Below are 14,159 nucleotides of genomic sequence, written 5' to 3' on the forward strand. Positions count from 1 at the left end.
TCGTTTCCATTTTAATTGGAGGATATAGTAGTGTGTTTCGATGATTAAAAATAGATATGAAATTTTATTGTTTAAGGAATTGTTACGTAATTTCATGAGACGAGATAACGCAACTGTATTTAAAGTATAAAGTAATCGTCTGTACTTTGTATTGTGTACTCCGGTTATGAGCGACAAGAATATAATTTGTGTTTTTAATGGCACGCAAAAAAGGTCCATTCTGATCAGCATAATCAGTGATCGATACTGCCTGCGATTACTCGATTCCGTCCGAGGGAAATAAATTTCATCCGGAATCTCAGAGAATTATGAGTGGAAAATGTCAGATTTAATTATGTTTATTAAATTTATTTTAATGGTTTCCCTTCTCGCGCGATCATCAATAAACAAAGCAGTCGTTTGGTTACTCTGACTTACAATAATGCCGTATAATACGTTCGCTTCTTCTTTATTCACATATGTATACCTTACATTTATGAACGTAAATACGGGATGTACAAAAGATACAACTAATTACATTCTAATAGATGTATCACCTTCTCGTGGTAATCTGCGTGAACGTAATTCATACAATAAAAAAAAAAAAAAGAAAAGAATCCGACTCTTATCGTGTGCAACGAAATGCAGCATCGGATGTACACTCGTACACAAAAATATTCCAACGTTTACGTTCAAAGCACTCAACCGATGAATATGTAAATGTATCATACAGAGTGTTCGGCCAACCTTGGTAAAAATTTTAATGGGGGATTCTAGAGGCCAAAATAAGACGAAAATCAAGAATACCAATTTCTTGATGGAGGCTTCGTTTAAAAGTTATTAACGTTCAAAGTTTCGCCAGTAATGAATTTTTTTCTAGAAAATGGGTAGGATTTCGGGGGTATGTCTAATGACCGAAAATTATTGTAATTAACCCCCACAACGGAAAATAATTTTTTTAGAATGATTTGAAAAATGTTTTTTCGCCGAAAAATTGCAGCACCTTTCCGATTTTTTTTCTCGAAAATGGGTAGGAATTCGATGGTATGTGTATTCACCAAAAATGATTGTTATTGACCCCCACAACGGAAAATAATTTTTTTAGAATGATTTGAAAAATGTTTTTTCGCCGAAAAATTGCAGCACCTTTCCGATTTTTTTTCTCGAAAATGGGTAGGAATTCGATGGTATGTGTATTCACCAAAAATGATTGTTATTGACCCCCACAACGGAAAATAATTTTTTTAGAATGATTTGAAAAATGTTTTTTCGCCGAAAAATTGCAGCACCTTTCCGATTTTTTTTCTCGAAAATGGGTAGGAATTCGATGGTATGTGTATTCACCAAAAATGATTGTTATTGACCCCCACAACGGAAAATAATTTTTTTAGAATGATTTGAAAAATGTTTTTTCGCCGAAAAATTGCAGCACCTTTCCGATTTTTTTTCTCGAAAATGGGTAGGAATTCGATGGTATGTGTATTCACCAAAAATGATTGTTATTGACCCCCACAACCGAAAATAATTTTTCTAGAATGATTTGAAAAATGTTTTTTCGCCGAAAAATTGCAGCACCTTTCCGATTTTTTTTCTCGAAAATGGGTAGGAATTCGATGGTATGTGTATTCACCAAAAATGATTGTTATTGACCCCCACAACGGAAAATAATTTTTCTAGAATGATTTGAAAAATTTTTTTTCGCCGAAAAATTGCAGCACCTTTCCGATTTTTTTTCTCGAAAATGGGTAGGAATTCGATGGTATGTGTGTTCACCAAAAATGATTGTTATTGACCCCCACAACCGAAAATAATTTTTCTAGAATGATTTGAAAAATGTTTTTTCGCCGAAAAATTGCAGCACCTTTCCGATTTTTTTTCTCGAAATTGGGTAGGATTTCGATGGTATGTGTAATGACCAAAAATGATAGTAATTGACCCCCGCGAGTGAAAATAATTTTTCCAGAACGATTTGCAATTTTTGAATTTAATTGTTAATAACTTTTAAACGAAGCCTCCATCGACAAATTGGTATTCTTGATTTTCGTCTTATTTTGGCTCGAACACCCTGTATAAACATTTAATATAACGTCACACATTCAACAAGGAATGGGTTGCAGGACTAAATAAATGAAATCAGAAAATAGCATATTTTCGATGTACGAGCGTAGATATGCATATGTATCATCGATTTACGATACCGCTATCTCGAGATAATAGAATACGAGTATAAGCACGCTTACAGAACCATTGTGCATCACGAATTATAGCCGTCGTTTTTCCATCCTTGACGAACTGCAATAAATGCAACGATTATTATTATTATCATAATTATTTCTTCTTATTTGGCATACAGTCTTCACGAAATTTTCTTCTCCTATTATACAAAAATGTTTTAAAAGCAAATCAGTCTTTCACGATAAATTCATTTATACTGTTCTATTTGCACTGACTTGGAACACGAATCGACTGTAGAAAATCTTTAGTTTTTGCTGAATTTCACTTAGTGATTTTCGTTTCTGTCCTTACAACCGTTTCTCCAGTTTCAGTTTCAACAACGCGAACGCCCCTAGGTCCAGCACGAAGTAGAGGCAGGTCAGGACGATCATGCAGAACCAGTAATCGGCCTGCTTCATGTCCACGGCGCTCAGCAGCTTCTCTGGCACAGCGAAATGGCAATAGACCTCCGAGCACGGGAGCTTTGGTCTGTTGTAGCTGAAATCACAAAGAAAGATTTCTCACGTGCTCGAACAAACAATCAGTTTTGATCAGACTATTGGTGGACTCAGCAATTGAATGTTCCTTACCCGTACATGGCTACCATCACACCCTCAAAACCGTATTTAAGAAACGACAAGTGAAACAGCCAGCGTAGGTACGGATGAGCGTCCCTGAATTGAACGAAGAATCCACTGAATATTAAGAACGGAAGGATCGTAAGTGGGCCGAAGATCATACCGTGCTGAAAGCATACATAATCACAGTAAAGCCTAGACGTGACGTTACGAGTTACTTTTATGGACAGATTATTATTTAATCGTTTCTTTAATCCGTAACTGGAACACCTGAGTCTTTGGGGACTCGAGGAACGACACATCTGTTATAAAATTATTCTTTTGTCTGTATCAACACACCTGCACTTTCATTCCAGTCCCGACTAGAAGGCCAAACGTTTGAGCAACCATACTGATGGCAAAGCACATTAGCATATACAGACAGAATCGTCGAAGTTCCAACAGTTGGTCGCTCAGGTAATACACTATGAGAATGTACATTGAAATGGCGGCGATTTGGATCGGCAAGTCCGCCAGTTTGTTGGCCAGGTAAAAAGAGTGCAGCTTGTACCAGCGATTGAAGTGCTCGCGCGTGATGATCGGTAGCTCCGAGGGAACTGCAAACAGCGAGTAATTAGCGTTCATAATTGAATTACACGAAAATCTTCAGACTAAGTTTCCATGAACGCTTCTTTTCCTCCATTCAGCGTCCATGATCAAAGAACTCACATGTCGTCACCGTGGCGCTAAACGCACTGAACATGAGAAACATTATGTTGAAGAACAGAAGATTGAAGTTGTCCAGCACGTACACAGCGTCCTGTCCGATCCTGAAGTAAATGGCCCCCACTAGCAGTGCAATTAGAAAATGCATCAAGAGCCTCGTGAAAGTCAACACCTGCAACAGAGAATAAACGTTACAGAGAATTCCGTACAGTCTGATAATAATTAATGATTGATCCGTCGTGGTAATATAAAGAAGAAGTATACTGTAGAGAATGTACATGATTCCTATCGCTGTTGTCGATTAATCGCCAATGTTAAGCAATTTTAAAGTACAGTAGGTTCGTGAGCGTCTGCAAGATCTCACACAGCGTGCTCAAGTATCGAGTTCTCGGCAAGGTCAACTGTTTAAGTGGTCTTACTAGTTATTATTTCATTACAATCGTTTCTCTTCGTACGACACAGCGTCTCGTTCGCCCTAAACCATTGAACATTCAACTGTGTTACTATTTAAGTCACCAGAGTTCGGTAAAAAATTTATTCGCAGTATATTTTAATTAGAATTGTATATTTAACGCTAGAACTACCAAACTAGTCCAAATGTTCGTAATTTCTAATAAAACTTCCAAAAAATGTACTCGACTGAATTTTTGAAAATTTATATATATAAACACTTCAATTTCTTTGGTACAAATAAACAGACTATAATTGTAGTTCTAGTGTTAACCGAAGCTTTCTTCGAGACTCGAAGATCGTAAAATCGTGGAAGAACTATCAAACGTTCCCATGGCTTAGTAAATTATTTAACGAGCGTCTAACCGGTGTCTGCTTTCGTTCGCGTGCGGACAGATCACGCGCGTGATTAAAATCCGTCCGTTTACCTTGTCCCGCGACAGCTTAATGGCGTTCCTTCTGAGAAGGATGATCAACTGTTTCCAAAAGTTCGCCGCGTATTCCGAAGATCCCTTGCGTCCGCTACTGAGAGGATTCTCAATCGGGGATCGTTGTCGAAGCGCTTGAAACGATGCTGTTACATTTAAAGCGATAACTTCCTCCTGACAATTGACCGTGGTTACGTTGCTCGTCGACCTCCACGCGCTATTTTTCCCATTCTCGATCGCGTCCACCAATTTCGGCACGTGGCTCCCGTAATCACCGTTGCAAATCTCCATCACTGCAAACAGCAAACAGAATTATAAATATATTTTTGTTCTAGAATGATACAACGGTCAGAAACAACACTGCTGTTACATTCAAGAGGATAATTATAGTTTTGATAGAATTTTACAGTTCCATCACTGCAAACAGCAAAGAGAATTATTATAAATATATATAATATAATAAAATATTAAATAAATAATGATACAACGGTTAGAAACGACGCTGCTGATACATTCAAGAGGATGATAAAACAGAGGATAGTTTTGATAGAGTTTTACAGTTCCATCACTGCAAACAGCAAAGAGAATTATTATAAATATATATGTTTGTTCTAGAATGATACAATGGTCAGAAACGACGCTGCTGATATGTTCAAGAATATGATAAAATAGAAGATTGTTTTGATAGTTATACAGTTACTAGAAAGTTTTGCTTTAGTGTGTCGCGTATATATGTCAGGGGAAAAACAAAGTATCGTTTCATTTTTTGGCCTATGATGCCCGGGAAATCCCCGTAACCGCGGTCCGGTGAAAGGATCGGTGGCGTCGATTTCCATTTACTTACGGTAGTCGGCGGGATTGTAATGCATCGGGCATTGCAGGCCGAGGCTGCTCAAATAAGGCACTAAATTCTGCGTGCTGCCGCTGTAGACGCAACTTCCGTCCGCCACCACGTAAAGATGGTCTATCATGTTCAAAAGCGACGCGCTCGGCTGATGAATCGAGCAGATTATCGTCTGTCCCGCCTTCGCCAATTGCTTCAGCAACGTTATGCAATACTTGGAGGTGACGCTGTCCAATCCGCTGCGCGCAGAGTATCAAAATTTAATTAGCATCTGGAGCTTAGAACCGCCAGACAGAGTGTCCCCGCCAATGTACAACAAACTGCGCAATTAACAACTGATCTACGACTCTTACTCTGCACTCTCGACTCGAAATTTGTCTAACAAACGCTCTGTTCTTATTTTCAGACACTAGAAGCGATTTTTAAAATGCACTCGGTACATAAAAACTGTTAAATTAGCTTTGAATAGCATGAACTGTACAGATAAGTGTTTCAGACTATACAATGGATACCAAGTGTCGTGGTTAATTTTGACCAGGTTTCTTCTTCGTTAAACAGGTACCTGGTGGGCTCGTCGAGGAACAGAACCGGCGGACTGTTTATCAACTCCAGTGCAATGGCCAGTCTTTTCCTTTCTCCGCCGCTGAGTTGTCCCGTGCGCGTCTGGCGACACGAGTCGAGGCTCATCGTGACCAAAATCTGATCGATCTGAAACGTAACGCACCAAACGTGAGAAAACGGTACAGCGAACGTTGCAACTCGTTGACACTTGCGCTGTGTTTCTGCTACGTGGAGCTGAAATGTTGTAAAAAAAAAAAAAGCAATGTACCTTCTGTCTCTTCTCGCCGTCGCTTACGACAAGTTTCAGATCGGCGGCGACGTTCATGGCCTCCTGCACGGTCAGCAGCGGCTGCAAATTGTCGTTTTGCATTATGTACGCGGACAATCTTCTAAATTTGGTGACATTTCTGATCCTGGAATTGACTTTTACGTTCCCGGTCACGCCACTCGTTCTGAAACCGGTGGAAAAAAAAACATACCCGGGTATTCATCTTATATCGCCGCACACATTCGTCCATATTGTCCGCCGGACGGATTCAAGGCATGCAAATTTATTCCGTACATTGAATCATTTAGTGGGAGAAGAGATCTCATTCAAATCCGTTTTGGTTATTCACAGGGAACACCGAGAGGTCCGATGAAGCACAAAAGTGCGATTTAAAACGTATTCAGGCTACTTAAACGGGCTACTGCTCTCGGTACGAACCCTGGCGGTGGGTCGGGGAAGCAGTCGAATCGTCTTACAAAGCGATAGAGGACCCTGGGTAAAATTCTTTCGTTCGTAGCGACAGTTCATATAATAGTAATATATTCGCGCGAATAGCCCGGCGAGAGAAGACGCAAATATCGTTTTATCGTTCTCTCGCAGACGTAAAAATGACTTGGTCAACGAGGTTTATCACCGATAACCACGGAGAGAGGCTGTGTGTGCTGTCGCAATTACAATGTATACAAAGTAGGCGCCTAAGAGAAATAGATGTGTGTTATTTTGCCTATTGCATTTTGTCCCGGGACTAAAAGTGGGGGGGACTCATCAAAGTAAGGCTTTCTAGCAGGCCCCGGGGGGCTTAGACAACGGGATATTAAATTGGCTTTTCTTTCTTTTTTTTTTTTTTGTTATTTTTACTGATTGGTTTGCAAGCAACCTGGGACTGGGGCCCTATAACCTGCATTTTAGAATGAGTGTTAGTGTCTGGGTATATATTTATATTGGTGTGGGTTATATATTTATGTTAGTGTGGGTATATATTTAATTTATGTGTTATAGTGTGTGGGGGGGTTGCGGTATTTCTTGTGTTCGGGCTCGAGGGAAAACTTTCAAAAAAACCTAGTGTTTTCATGCATCATGCGATGAGTATGATGGTGGGGGTTGTTAGTTTAGGATGAGTCTGGGTCGAGGAGCGTATATATAGGAATGGAAGGTCGGTCGAGCGCCAGCGAGAACGCGATCCCTCTGGCGGCGAGTACGGGAGGCGACACTCACAGGGCCATTAATTATTCCTGTACGACGAAAACGTGATCGATTCTGGTACTAATCAAACTTCTTTTTTCAGACTGGTGTCCGTCTACGTCTGAATGAATTAATGGGACCATGGAGAAGCGTTTGTCGTTTACTTCACCGTCACGAATGAATTGCTCTGTACGTTGGTCTTATCGGTGATCTATTATTGGAATAAAATGTTCTCTATCTCCGGGCGGCAAAAAGCTTCGCGGGAATGCAAACGATCGCGCGTCGAAATTCAGTTCGCGAGTTGAATTTCGCTCGACTAGGCGGCCTGATAATGTTGATCGAAAAATTTATGATGCGACAGAGATTATACCGGAGGTCAAGGGAGGGGGGCGAGGGAGGTGGAGAAGGGGGAATTTGAATTTCGTTCGGCGTCATTAATTGATAAACCCGTCGCATAGTTCGTCGAATAGCAAAGATTACGGGGAGTCACGTAGGGGCAAGGAGTTCCTAATCGCGGAATCGTTCATCTTACGGAAACACGTCTCGAACGTATGTATACATATACACGCGACGCAATAATCGTAACAATTTAACTTTATTATTTTTAATTTAAATTCAGCGCGACGGCCGCCATTTTGGTGCATCAATAACCGATTTTATGCTCTTTAAGAATATGCCTTTGCAAACAACGAAAGCAGAGTTTGATACTGTCGGTGCATCATGTTTTTTTAATAGATACAAGTGGGTGAATCTTGGGTGACCGGTTCTCTAACTCTTCAAACAACGTCCTGATCTTGTCTCGCGAGATTATTTAAAACGTTGTCTTCGTAACGTTCTTCTTTAATTGATAGTGGACTTGGACTGTAGATTTCCATTCTTTATTCCAGTCACCTTGTGTTTTCAACTTTATAAGAGGGGTCAGGCCTGTTTAGCATTAAAAGTTGGTCGTAAGATATTACCGCTGGATTTGATATTTCTTTCGTAGTTTCATCTTCGACGATATTCATCCTCAATGTGTTATCTTTAACAGTATTAATAATATTTTTAAATAAACTCTTTTGCTCCTGAAAGACTAACTTCCAGCCGGAAGCTAGCTAATTTATCGGTTAACGGTAACAGAGTTTGCTTGTAAATATTATTGAAACACGCGTGGGTGATCTACTAACGTGAAGCCGGCCAGAACGTCCATCAGCGTCGATTTCCCAGCGCCGGACAGACCCATGATCGCCGTGAGCTCGCCAGCCCTGAATTCGCCGCTCAGATTTTTCAACAACTCCGCTCTTTCTGAAACAAACATCAACGCGGATACTTTCTAGAAAACGTGCCGAACGAACTTAGGCGACGCGGAGAAAGCCAGGCCTTTTGCCACATCGCGTTTCATACAGCCTGCTTCATAGCAAAACAAAAAAAGCACCACCTTATCAGCTCGAACCACGCTTTCGACTATTACGGTGACCCAGAAAGCGTTGCTCGTTCCTAATCTATTTGCTCTCCCGGTTATTCGTAAGTTATCAGAATCTTGAAGATTCTAAAACATTTTTAATATTCCGAACGATCCATAGGCGCAATCTAAACGCATAAAAAGGATCCCGCGTTAATTTTTTTCAACGTCCAATTGTTTGTAGCAACATTTTATGTGACGCTGAATACGTGCAGCCGATAATAATAATCTATTGATTCGATAATTCCGTCCTGAGCGTCCATGATGTTGTTTCTAGTATGGTAGAGCCTTTGTTAGGGTTACCTCCAAATATTGTATATTAAAGCGTGAACGTGATTTATGAAAAATAGAATTTCGAATGTGAAACCCATAATTTTGGTAGAAACGAGGTTCGAGTTTCGAGGTTAGAGCCACTCGAATTTTTGACTACCCAGGCAGTTCTAATCTGTGTGCAGTCTAAAAGGGCTTCGATAAGGGGAAGGGTCGTCGCGAAGGGGAGAAATTTTTCCTACGCTTTGCCATGCAACAGCGCCCATGTGTTCGCTAATTCTACTCTTTTTCTTCCCTCGAGTGCAAGTGGCGTCGCCAGCGGTGCGTGCAGAACGTTAACGCACGAACATGTAACGGTCATTCTCGTGACTTAACACTAGAAAGACTGAAACTTAGTCAAAATGACTGCATTGTGAAAGAATCACTAACGCGTAAAGAAATTTGTTTAAAATGAATTTTTAATATTATGAATTTTGGACGCAAAAGAAATGAAATAAACAACTTGTTGGAACAAGTATCACTGCATAAAGATTCGACTAACAATTACTACTTTAGCTTATTGAGAAACTGCAACTTATCAAGTATACGTCCAAATTGACAATTTATCATGTACTTGTATGTTATCATGTGTCGGTAATCGAAAAAAAATGAAAACTGTTATTTCAATGCAGAGAAATATACTCGACTCAATAATAAGAGTCATTTGACTATTTAAAATTTCCCAAGCAGTCAAAATGACTGCTTTTGGCCAATATAACACATATATATATATATACCGGAAATGAAAGAGGGGGGAGGTGACTACAATTACTAACAAACGCATTTATATGTTGCACAAAAAGTTACAAAATTCTAAGAAATTGTGTCATTATATTTTTCTAATTGAAATTAAAAAGCAGTCAAAATGACTTCCTTGGGCAATCCAGTGTTAAACGGGACTGTAAGATGCATAAAAACGACGATATTACGAAGGAAAGGAAATTCATCGATCGTTATTTTTTTCCACGCAAATGAGAACCCCCCAGAAATATGTGAGCCTCGTTCGGGGTTTGTGAACCCCCCAAGTTGAGAACCACTGGACCGTAAGATAAAAAGCACGCACCTTTTTTTCTTTTACGTCTCTTTTCCACGTTTCCCATCCCTCAATCCCGTGTTCCGGTGACAAAGGGCAAGATGGAGGGCGAGGGAGAGCAGCAGAGAAGAGAAAGAAAAGACTTTTTTATGGTTATCGTGCTTGCTGAACTACCGAATTTTCTGTTTTCTCCCTGCGCTTACCACGCGTCGCGAGTGAAGCTCAGGATCGATTTCCAACGGAGGGCAAACGATTTTAAGAACGTTACCGTCGAGGACAGAAATATCTGAAATATCACGCAGAATTATGCAACCGGTGTTTATTCAATTATTAATTACCAAGTTACTGATGAGGGTTCGTGATAATTCATGCCCACGCGACCAGTTTACCTCGTCCTGTTTTCGTGCTGCCGTGCGATCCAATTCGTTACGCTTCTACGACGTTTAGAAAATACGATTCAAAGTTCATAAAAATTCATTGCTTGCGGAATATGGACAAATACGCAATTCGTAAAAGCCAGTCGAACTTTCTCCTCGTATGTATCAGGATTCCGTGGAAGGAAGTGGTCAATAATAATACGAATTCGTTATATTTACCACATCGCGTAAAAAGAAGGAAAGAAAAAATACCGTACGCGGTTGGCGAGGCCTTTTACGAATTCGTTTGAAAGCATAACCTCCCTTTGTAGTTATCGCTCGGAGCCCCAATATCAAGTTTCAAAGGCATCTCACAGCGACGAAAGGTCTCAGTGACGCGTGTTTGAGAAACATTATACTTGGACGCAGGTTCTGCAACTTATCTTCGTCTATCGTCCAAACGTTCTTCATCTTATCGGTGGTAATTTTTGACGGATGTTTAGCAACGAGAAACGAAACACGAAACGCTTTAAATATATCTGTGATTGCGATAAGTGGTGGAAGAACAATAGAAGTTATAAAAACGAGAGAAACACGCAACGAACTATCTTCTAACCGTTCGAATGAAATTTCACGCATCGCTAAAATATGAATGCATCTTTATCGCGTGCACAGAAGACAAAGATAAGTAGAATTGCTCGTTGCATCGTTAACAGCCGCGCAACAAGAGTCTTGTTGAATTTGTTACGGGCGATACAGCGGGTCCTATTATATTATTTTTTTTAAAGATGTATTAACCGTGTTTATTCCCGTGCCGTACCGGCGGTTCAGGGTTAATAAACTCATAAGAGCTTGGGCGACATGCGCACACCAGCGGACGCACACTCACACTAAACCGGGCACGATTGTGCACGACAGTCTATTTATAAGCTCTGCAATGAGTTCTCAAGCAGTATTCAAACTTCAGGATCGAATAATCTTATTTTACAGTACTGAAACGATTAAACAAATACGGATATTTGGAATAGACTGACACGCCACTATCAACGAAATTTTACGTTTAAAGAGTATCGAATAATATTGTTTACTTAACGCTATTTCTACCAAAGGTGTCCAGGGGATATTTTCTTAAATTTTAGCTTGAAATTAGTGGACACGTTTAATCGTTTTACAGGCATAATTCGCAATAACAAGTGTTTGAAAAGTGTCAGAAAATGATTGTAACAACGCTGTGGACTGTATTTGTAGGTTTTGTATTCTGTAAGTTACAAATTGGGTATTTAGTCGTTAATTAAGTGATTATATTCAAATGTGTCACGTACGGAAGAGAACAATGATAGATAATAAGTTAAGTGCAATTTCGAGGACGACATCGTTATTGACGAGTTCAACGTTTGCCATTGTGCCAATCTTGTACCATGCACTTCACCACCGACGACCTACTCGTTAGTCGAGTCGGTTGTTACCATCCGTACATTACAATTGCAGGTGAAAGCCTGCTAGATAAGATAATCTAAAATGATGCTCCACTCGTCAAATCGTGTCGCGAGGAAGCGTTTGTCGAGTTTGATCCAGTGGTTACATATTGGTCTGAATTTCACACTACAAAGACGGTTTAAAAATGAAATAAATGTCGAAAATCGGATTAGAAGTGGTTGTCCTCCAAACTGACAAATTTAGGAGAATCGAACGATTATAAATTTAGCGTAAAAAGATCTAAAACTCGTATGCAGCCTTCATCACGTGCAACAGATGATCCAATTATAAAAGCAATCAAAAGATTTTTATTTTATTTTAGTGTTACACGTGCTCGAAGGCATGCCCTGAGATCATTATCCCTATAACCCGTTGGTCGCATGACTAACAACCGACTTAACTGATTATGTAGTACGGGAAACGTTACAAAAACCTGTTTGCATTTCAAGAAATTGCTCGTAGGTACTGAATATAGCACGCGTGCCCATGTTGACAAAAACCTGTTACGCCAATCGATACTAAACAAAAATTTTGCATTAAATAGCCCTATTCCGTTAATCGTCGTCTCGTAAATAAATGGAACTATCTAATCGAACGATACTTTAGATTTCACTTCGTGCACATCGAATTGAATGGGCGAAGTTAACACGTTGTGTATACCTCGATAAGAAAGCTCGGATAAGGAATTCTGTACATAAAGGTTCGTGAATCATGCGTCGCTTTTCGAGGGTACACGTAACATGTACAGCTTGTTTGCAGTAGATACAAGCTTTTTTCCAGAATTCACCGTGCAATAAAACTATACTCTTGAATTTTCCGTGGCTGTCGTCCATTTCTCTAAAATCCTGGAAACAAATTTCGCAACGATTCGCATAAATCAACGAGTGGTAATTGATACTTGAGAAAAGTATTGACCTAAAAACCTGGGAACCTTTAACTGAAATATATAGTGACGCTTTTACGTTGTTTATGGGAAAAATTTTAATGAGGGATTCTAGAGGCCAAAATAAGAAGAAAATTAAGAATACCAATTTGTTGGTGGAGGCTTTGTTAAAGAGTTATTAACGTTTAAAGTTCCGCCTGCGCGAGATAGTGATTCTCACTCAGCGTGAGAAACTCTACTGAGCGACGTATCGACAGCCATGCAGTTTTCTGAGCGAGAGTCACTGTCGCGCGCACGCAGCTGTGCGCAGATTGCCTTGTTACAGGTGGAACTTTGAACGTTAATAACTTTTTAGCGAAGTCTCTATCAACAAATTGGCATTCTTGATTTTCGTCCTATTTTGACCTCCAGAATCTCCCATTAAAATTTTTCCCGGGGTCGAGGGGTTAAATTTTCTTTACATATTTATTTTTTTCGTTATCTTACCTTTGGAGAGGATCCATGGCCGCGCGCTGTAGGAAATATCCTCGAAGACTAGAAATATCGAGTTGTCCACGTTCATCGTGTCGTCCAACTTTTTTGTACTGGTCGGCGCGCTATCCGAGCTAGACATGGCGTGTCTCAGCTGCTGCTGCATCTCGATGAGTACCTTCGTGCCCATTTTCGTTTATCCTCTTCCGGGCCCTCACATTCGACTGCCCAACGTGCCGCTTTCTCTTTCTTTTTGCCGACGGGCGACGAATTTTATCAGCACTAAACACAACGAAACGCGTGTGAAAGCCGCGAAAGAAGGTAAAAAGAGGTTAAAAAAAAACCGTCGAAACGATGACTGTAAGAACTGGTTGTGTCGCGTTTCTTAACCGAGGGGGTACCGTGGGCGTTCGTTTATGGGTCATAGGTCGGTGCAAGCCGACGTGCATTCGTTCGCGATACGAAATTTATTTGCTCGTTCCATCACGTTTCAAAACACTTTCGATACGGCGCTTTAATTGCGCCACGATCGACTACCAACGCGCTCTGTACTGTTATTGGCATCGTGGCACACGTGCAATGAAAATAGACGGCAATTCAGAAACATTATTCGCCTCAACTGTACACTCCTCGATCGAATTTGCAATGCAAATCGTCGTTCGACACGACGCGCGGAACGTGAACACTCGATGAAGCACCTCGCGTTGAAATTAACGATAGGACAAATCAAAATATGTGTCTTTAGTTCCTACGATATTCCGCGGGAAACTCCGCGCCACTATTTCGTTACCTAACCTCCCACGCGTCCCGCAGTCGGTTCCCGCCAATTCGAACGCCACGGACTCGAACAAACAGTCGTTGTTTGTAGGCGTAGGTGCAATATTTTCGAACGAATTTGATAAATGGCACGGATTGGAATTAAACAAATACGTCGACTAAAAACTTTCTCCCGCGTATTGCTCCTTGCATACCACGTTCTAA

At 40.4% G+C, this 14,159-nt stretch overlaps 1 protein-coding gene across 5 annotated transcripts in view; it reads right to left on the reverse strand.

Moving 5' to 3' along the window:
- Positions 1 to 1,989: 1,989 nt before the first annotated feature.
- Positions 1,990 to 14,159, reverse strand: part of LOC122395322 (ATP-binding cassette sub-family G member 1-like) — a 29,795-nt gene continuing 17,625 nt past the window's right edge. For 4 of the 5 annotated variants that reach the window (XM_043392776.1, XM_043392781.1, XM_043392779.1 and 1 more), the window contains exons 2-12: positions 13,194 to 13,460; positions 8,376 to 8,493; positions 6,028 to 6,211; positions 5,761 to 5,906; positions 5,199 to 5,437; positions 4,355 to 4,647; positions 3,480 to 3,648; positions 3,111 to 3,367; positions 2,784 to 2,938; positions 2,506 to 2,691; positions 1,990 to 2,271 (exon numbers count right to left, since the gene is read on the reverse strand). In XM_043392776.1, coding sequence (XP_043248711.1) covers positions 2,241 to 2,271; positions 2,506 to 2,691; positions 2,784 to 2,938; positions 3,111 to 3,367; positions 3,480 to 3,648; positions 4,355 to 4,647; positions 5,199 to 5,437; positions 5,761 to 5,906; positions 6,028 to 6,211; positions 8,376 to 8,493; positions 13,194 to 13,368 — 1,953 coding nt within the window. In that variant the 5' untranslated portion in view covers positions 13,369 to 13,460 and the 3' untranslated portion in view covers positions 1,990 to 2,240. Of the gene's footprint in view, positions 2,272 to 2,505; positions 2,692 to 2,783; positions 2,939 to 3,110; positions 3,368 to 3,479; positions 3,649 to 4,354; positions 4,648 to 5,198; positions 5,438 to 5,760; positions 5,907 to 6,027; positions 6,212 to 8,375; positions 8,494 to 13,193; positions 13,461 to 14,159 lie in introns of those variants that run through there. The other variant, XM_043392782.1, reaches the window with a different exon arrangement.

The sequence above is a fragment of the Colletes gigas genome, unplaced genomic scaffold, assembly GCF_013123115.1.
Source record: "Colletes gigas isolate AHSC1104 unplaced genomic scaffold, ASM1312311v1 Colletes_gigas_Sc00005, whole genome shotgun sequence".
Lineage (NCBI taxonomy): Eukaryota > Metazoa > Arthropoda > Insecta > Hymenoptera > Colletidae > Colletes > Colletes gigas.